At 35.8% G+C, this 7,774-nt stretch overlaps 2 protein-coding genes across 2 annotated transcripts; both read left to right on the plus strand.

The window, feature by feature from the left end:
• Positions 1-1,875: 1,875 nt before the first annotated feature.
• On the plus strand, positions 1,876-3,453 carry LOC125218298 (late embryogenesis abundant protein D-34-like). Its single transcript, XM_048119931.2, has 3 exons — positions 1,876-2,222; positions 2,810-3,094; positions 3,170-3,453. The coding sequence occupies exons 1-3, from the start codon at positions 1,902-1,904 to the stop codon at positions 3,350-3,352; spliced, it is 789 nt and encodes a 262-aa protein (XP_047975888.1). The 5' UTR covers positions 1,876-1,901; the 3' UTR covers positions 3,353-3,453.
• Positions 3,454-5,984: 2,531 nt separating this feature from the next.
• On the plus strand, positions 5,985-6,909 carry OFP12 (ovate family protein 12). The gene has a single exon (XM_048081988.2). The coding sequence runs from the start codon at positions 5,985-5,987 to the stop codon at positions 6,630-6,632; it is 648 nt and encodes a 215-aa protein (XP_047937945.2). The 3' UTR covers positions 6,633-6,909.
• Positions 6,910-7,774: the final 865 nt, after the last annotated feature.

Consider the following 7,774-nt stretch of genomic DNA (forward strand, 5'->3'; position numbering starts at 1 on the left):
AGGATGGGCCTTGATTAATTCAACCATGACCCTAACATTTCCAGAGTAAGTCAAAGTCCTGTTGGCAATCCAAATGGGTTATTTTCATTTTATATTTTGAAATTTAAACCATAAAACTAAATTATTCTATGTGTTAAAACTATATGACAACTTTAAACTAAATTGTAAAGTAAGGGAGTCTTCTCTTCATTATTCTCTCTCTTATTTTATCATTTCTTCATTTTAACTATTTATAATAGTCTTATAAAACGAATGCAGAAACGTAAGTGTGATTCCTAATGTGGAAAGGAGAGAGTATTACTCCATATTAAGAATTGTCATATTTACTCTTAAAGTCTTATTTGCCTTTTCTGAAAATTATTATATATTCTAATTAAAGTTTCATTTATTTCAAGTAATGTATAAAAATATAAGGGTACATGGCAACACCTCTTAAAATAACACCATGTCATCATTTCTAGCAATCATTTGTACACGTGGACGAATAATCAGCTGCCATGTGACAATCATAAAAAATACTCAAGCGTAAATTTTTTCGGCAGCAATATCTAATACACTAGACATCAATTTACAATAATTTTTCTCGTCCAGCAATATCCAATACGCTAGACAGCAATCTATAGAATGTTTTCTAGCGTTTATACTATTGCTAGATACGTGGTGTCATAGTGTCACTTTAAGAGGTGTTGTCATTTTAACACAAACTTGAAAATATATTCATAATTAAAAAAAATCTAAATTATTTTTAAGAAAATTCCTATTTTCCGTAAAGAAAGTACACACAATAATATCTAAGTATTACGAAATGCATTTATAAAGTGCGATAATAAGGTTATTTATTTAATTCTAATAAAAAATCTTGCTTTTGAAAAAAATATTAGTAATAAATAATTTTTTTTTATTTTATACAAAACATTATGAAAAATATATTTATAGACTATAAATTGAGAAATTAAAATACTACCTCCGTCCCTGAAAATTTGTCCCATTTTTTCATTTTCGTCTGTCCCCCAAAATTTGTCTCATTTCACTTTTTTTCATGTTTGTTAGTGGACCCTATATTCCACTAACTCATTCTTGCTCACATTTTATTATAAAACTAATATATAAAAGTAGGATCCACAATCCACTAATTTTTTTATCCATTACATTTTTGTAAAACCCGTGCCGTGTCAAAGTGGGATAAATTTTGAAGAACGGCGATAGTACTAAGTAACAATTTTTTTTTAATCCCTCCATTTCACAGTAAAAGTCATATTTGATATCGGTATGAATTTTAAGAAATATAAAAAATAATTAATTAGAAAAATTAATGGAATATGAGATTTGTATTTTTTAATAATTTTATAATAAAATACAAATAAAGTAAATTACTGGAATATAAGACCTCTTTATTATTTATAATAAAAAAATGCTCTTTCCGTTCCGAATAATTCGGGTTACTTTGATCGGGCACGGGTTTTAAGAATTGTAATAAAAAGTGGGTTGAAAAAATTAAATAGAATGTGGCTCCTACCTTTATATATTAGTTTTATAATAAAATGTGAGTAAGAATGAATTAGTGGAATATGGGGTCCACTACTAAAAATGGTAAAAGTAAAATGTGATAAATTATATAGGACGGACAGAAATAGAAAATTGGGACGAATTATTAGGACGGAGGGAGTATATAATTAGTTTAAAGACATTGGTTATCAAACTCTTGACAAGAGACAGAAAAAGAGAAGATAGAGCTTCCCCTCAAGCCGCGGCGGCGGCGGCTGCCATGTGTATAATCGAAGCCACGCTGTCCTTACAAGACACCCGCCACCTATCATCATCCTCTGCCAACACCACTATCCCTTTCATTATTTAAATGTTTCATCTTAATCAGTTGCTGAATTGGGAATTTATTGATAAGAATGGATCAAGAACAACCGCAGAGGCCGCCGCCGCAACAGCCCATCAAATACGGCGATGTCTTTAATGTTTCCGGCGACCTCGCCGACCAGCCCATCGCGCCGCAGGATGCCGCCATGATGCAGGCCGCCGAGGCCACCGTGTTTGGGCAGACGCAGAAAGCTGGCCCAGCCGCCGCCATGCAGGCCGCCGCCACCATCAACGAGAGGGCCGGCCTCCTGGCCCACGATGACGCCACCGAAGCCGCCCGCCAGAGAGGCATCACGGTCACGGAAACTGAATCTCAAGGGACTCGCGTGATTACGGAATCTGTTGCAGGACAGGTTTGATCTATTCTTTTTGCCAACTTTTTTTAGTAATGAAAATAATACTCCATCAGTTCCCTACTAATTGACTCAGTTTGACTTTGACTTTGAGTTTTAAGATAATAACATAAGAAGGTGTTCGGTTTGTAAAACTGTATCCGGAATTAAATTTGTAGTGTGTTTGATTCATGAAATTCAACTCTACAACTCAATGAATAATCATAGGATAATTAGTCATAGTTATCTTCTATGACTAAAATAATCTCACGCCTTAATACTAAATTGCATCTTGGTATTATTTTATTTTAAAAATCGAATAATGAATAATGACAATTGAGTGTTCGATCCACATATCGAAAATGGAAAAGGATAGGATAATTAGTCATAGCTATCTTCTATTACTAAAATAATCTCACGGCTTAATACTAAATTATATCTTGGTATTATTTTATTTTAAAAATCGAATAATGAATAATGACAGTAGAGCGTCTGATCCACTTATCGAAAATGGAAAAGGTAAACGTGGACAACAGTTCGTTGACTATTCAAAATAGGAATTTGAATAATATTTTGTGGACAGAGAGTATTATTCTGATTGAAAACAGGTAGTTGGGAAGTTTTATGAGGCGACGCCGGTGTTGGCGGCGACCGGAGCAGCGCGGCAGGCCATGGTGACGATAGGAGAAGCACTGGAAGCTGCCGGCCGGGCAGCTGGGAACAAACCTGTGGACCACAGCGACGCCGCCGCCATTCAGGCTGCAGAGTGCAGAGCCACCGGCTCCAATCTCATCACTCCCGGTGGCCTCGCCGCCGAGGCCCAGTCTGCTGCGGCGTACAACGATGGCTTCGCCGGGAACGAGGGGAGAGTGAAGCTCGCTGACGTACTATCGGTATCGGTTTATTGCTCTTCATGAAGCTTAAGTATTTTTTTTCCTTTTTTTTAATCTTTTTTTTAATGTATTTAGGGGGCAGCGGAGAAACTGCCGGCGGACAAGGTGGCGACGCGGGAGGATGCGGAGGGGATTATGAGTGCGGAGCTGCGCAATGATCCGCATCGGAAGACGCATTCCGGCGGAGTGGCGGAGGCGGTGGGGGCGGCTGCGAGTGTCAATGAAGAGGGCGGTGTTATTGGTGATACCACCGTCTAAGCCTTTTGTATCTGTAGAGTATGAATGTAGTGCAAATATAAGTGTTGTATGCTTAAACATGTAGTACTGCTTGTATTTATAAATGAAAACTTCCTTCAATATTTTTTACTTATTCTATAGTAGTACTTATATATCAACTCAATTTCTAAAAATCTCTATATTAGGGAATTTAGTTGTAAATGAAAGTACTCCCTCCCTTCATAATTACAAGGATTGGGTACTTATTTAAGAATTATAATAGAAACTTCATAATTACGAGGATTGGGTACTTATTTCTAAGTTTTATCCTTTTCATACTATATCAATTTTATAGTGAAATATGATTGAAATAACGTAAGGTTTATTTTTAAATATAGTAAAAAAGTGAAAATAAAATTATTTACTAAACGAAAAGAGCCAAATAGGACGATTATTAATGGATGAAAGTTCAGTCCAAGACTAAAAATTCACTAATGCAGACATATCATATATTAATATATTTTGTGGTATATTCATTCAATCATAGTACTCCCATTTATGCCATTTCAAATGAACGCATTTACGAGTGATTGAGATTTTATACATTTATGCCATTTCAAATGAACACATTTACGAGTGACATGAGATTTTATACATTTATGAGTGATATGAGATTTTAAGAGGGATTGTTAGGTGGAATAATAGAGTAAAAAAGTAATTGAATATTTTAATAAAAAAAAAGGAGATAGAAATTTATTTCTGAATATAGAAGGTGGACATCTTGAGTGGCACAAACTAAAAAAATGGACTTCGTACGAGACAGAGAAGTACTATAAATATCGTCTTCGGCCCATAAAAATAAAGATATTTTCTTTTTCGTCTGTCCAATAAAAACATTTCATTTTGTTATTAAAAGTTCTCCCAAACTTATCACTCATATAAATCAATTTATTTACAACTTACTCCCTCTGTCCCACAAAGATTGTCTCACTTTGACCGGGCATGGATTTTAAGAAATGTAATGGAAAGTGAGTTGAAAAAGTTAGTGGAATGTGGGTCCTACTTTTATATATTAGTTTTATAATAAAATGTGAGTAGGAATGAGTTAGTGGAATATGAGGTCCACTACCAAAAATGGTAAAAAGTGAAATGAGACAAACTTTGTGGGACGGACCGAAATAGAAAAATGAGACAATCTTTGTGGGACGGGGGGAGTACTATATTACTAGAGTCCACTATTAAACATTAATAACTTAAATCTCATTATCCTCTAATACTACTATTTACTAGTAGTATTTAAACTAGGGTAAATGTCAAAATTGGTGCTAAACATATAGCCAAAATACCAATTTGGTCCAAAACACTCACTTTTTGAAAATCGAGTCCAAAACATTTGTAATCGTTATCGAAATGGTTCTAAACATTTGACATCATTGTCAAAGTGGTCTTTTTCCGTCAAAAACTAACGGTCAACGCCTAATTAATGATTTTTTAAACTTAATTAATATACTAATGCATAATTAATTAAACAAAATTAAATATAAAATTAATAAAATGCTAAGAAATTCCAAAATCGACTATTTATCCCTCTTTTTCCTTCTCTTCCATCTCGCCTTCGTTCTTCCTAAATCGGAATCTCTCTCTTCTTCTCTCCGGCGCTCAACGCCGTCGCGTCTTTCTCTCTCTGCTCGCTCTTCCACAAATCGTCGTCATCGTGTGTTTCTCCGCATTGCTGTTGTCCAAGATCAAAATCGTCGTAGTCCACAATTGTTGTCGCCGTCCATTGCTGGAAGAGAAGGAAAAAGAGGGAGAAATAGTCGATTTTGGAATTTTTTAGCATTTTATTAATTTTATGTTTAATTTTGTGTAATTAATTATGCATTAGTATATTACTCCATCTGTCCCTGAAAATTTGTCACATATTTCCTTTTTCGTTCATTCCAAAAAATTTGTCACCTTTCACTTTTACCATTTTTGGTAGTGGACCTTACATTCCACTAACTCATTCTCACTCGCATCTTATTTTAAAACTAATATATAAAAGTAGGACCCACATGCCACTAACTTTTTCAACTCACTTTCTACTACATTTCTTAAAACCCTTGTAGGGTCAAATGGTGACAAAATTTGGGGGACGGAGGGAATTAAGTTAAAAAATCATTAATTAGGCGTTGACCGTTAGTTTTTTACGGAAAATGACCACTTCGACAATGATGTCAAATGTTTAGGATCACTTCGTTAACGGTTTCAAATGTTTTGGACCCGATTTTCAAAAAGTGAATGTTTTGGACCAAATTGATATTATGACTATATATTTAGAACCAATTTTGACCTTTACTCTTTAAACTATCATTTTTTTTCATTGCTTTTACTTTGTTTCATTGCTTTTACTTTGTTAATCATGCATTAACTTTCCTATCATTCTAATTTTTTGGTTTTTTTTTACGGAGGGAATATTCTTTTCTCCTTATGCCTCTAGCCCCATAGCCGGTCCACCTATTTAATTCATTTTACTAATGGTAGAGAGTAAAATAAGTATGTATTTATGTGTGGATGAAATAGGTATACTTTATAGTAGGAGTACTAATATTGAAAGTATAAATGAAGAGTCAACCATACACATACTATAAATATATAGTCATGATGTGCCAACTCTTAAATTGAAAACATAAAAATGTCGAGTCTCATGTGGAAGAGCTTCAACTTTTTCTTCTCCAACTCCAAGTGCTTTCCAACCATATCCCTCTCTCCCCCGCCTCCCTCCGCCGCCGCCGCCGCCGACCAGGATCACCAACTCCCCACCGCCACCAACCCCACACTAATCAAGAATTTCAACTCCTTATACGACGCCAACTACTCCGATTTCTCAGCCTCCAAATCCGGCCCCTTCTCCCCCTCCGAAGACTTCAATTCCTCCTCCTCCGCCGAAGACTCCGACGTCCCGGATTTCTCCACGGCCTTCGCCTCCCACCGCTTCTTCTTCTCCTCCCCCGGCACCTCAAACTCCATCGTCGAGCCGCTCCAACCGCAGCCGCCGCCGCACCCTGACGCCATCGTAGGCGGCGGCGTCGCCGTCCATACGTACTCGCCGGATCCCTACTCCGATTTCCGGCAATCCATGTTTGAAATGATCGAAGCTCGCGACGCCACGGCTGATTGGGACTACTTGAATGAGCTGCTCTTGTGTTATCTATCGTTGAACCCCGGCCACACCCACAAGTTCATCGTCGGCGCCTTCGCCGACGTCGTCGTCTCGCTCGCCGCCACCCCGCCGCCCGTGGACTGCCGAGAAAACACGGTGTCACTTCAAATTCATCTATGAAATGTTAATTATTTTTAATGATGAAATAATCATCTTTATTAAATGTGTTAAACTAATGTAATGTGTGGGGTATTGGTTAGAAGAGAAGTGACGTGGATATCTCTAAAAATAATGGAGTAATTTTTGGGAAAGTTTTTGTGTTGTGTATAATGCTGTCCCAATGAAGAATGTCTTTTATTCTCGTTTTCCGATCGTGTTTTTTGTTTAGATTTGTGGGGTTTTTACCTTCTTTTCTTGGGGGATTAAATATTTTTATGGTGTAAGTAGTTAAATAAGGGTAAAGGTTTTGGTGATCACAAATATTGGTTTATGCCTGCCGGTTGGTCGTTACTTTACTATTTCGAGAAATATTGTCATGGATTCTAATGCCTCGTATCAACGGTTAAGACAACTAGTACGATAAGTCTAGTGTATAATGGGATCAGTCATGACCAATAAGCTAGAACGTTGTTCGTAAATTAAATAGTAATAGTAGTAGTAGTATATAAAGGATCAGTCAAGATCAATGGGGACGTTGAGAAGTCGACCAGCCGTGACCAACTAGTACTAGTACTAAGATTTGAAAACGGCATTGGCGCCATTTATGCGCATGAAAATAAATTTTGACATGATATATTGGTTCATAAATAATGCTAGAGCTACTTTTTTTTTAAAAAATTTATCATGTATTAGATGTCACTGTAAACATATGGTGTACATAATTGGTCATTTCATACATGAAAATAAGGGGTAATCGATTCTAATTAAGATTAGTATATTCGACTTCAATTATAAATAGAATGGTAGTACAAATTTAAAAGAGGGGCATATATCTAAACATAATTAATTGCTAATATAGCCATGTAGTTAACTATGCACCATACCCAAAATTCATACTAACAAAAAATAAAATTGCTTTCACTCTTAAAAAAATCTATAATATTGCTCTCACGTTCTCTCTCTTAAGGCGTGCTCGATTCTTATAATTCTTTTCTGTCAACCCAAGTATAGACAAACTAATGAATTAATTTAAGATAAAGTAAGGATTCCTTGAGATGTTTATTTCAAGCATATAGACAAACAATAGAGAATCCAAAGAAAGCCTTCTAACTACTACAATACACACTGCAATAAACAAATTAATAGTTAAATAACTCTACAAT

The sequence above is a fragment of the Salvia hispanica genome, chromosome 1 (genome assembly GCF_029641045.1).
Source record: "Salvia hispanica isolate PSC_SH4W2 chromosome 1, Shi_PSC_v1, whole genome shotgun sequence".
In the NCBI taxonomy this organism is placed as follows: Eukaryota; Viridiplantae; Streptophyta; class Magnoliopsida; order Lamiales; family Lamiaceae; genus Salvia; species Salvia hispanica.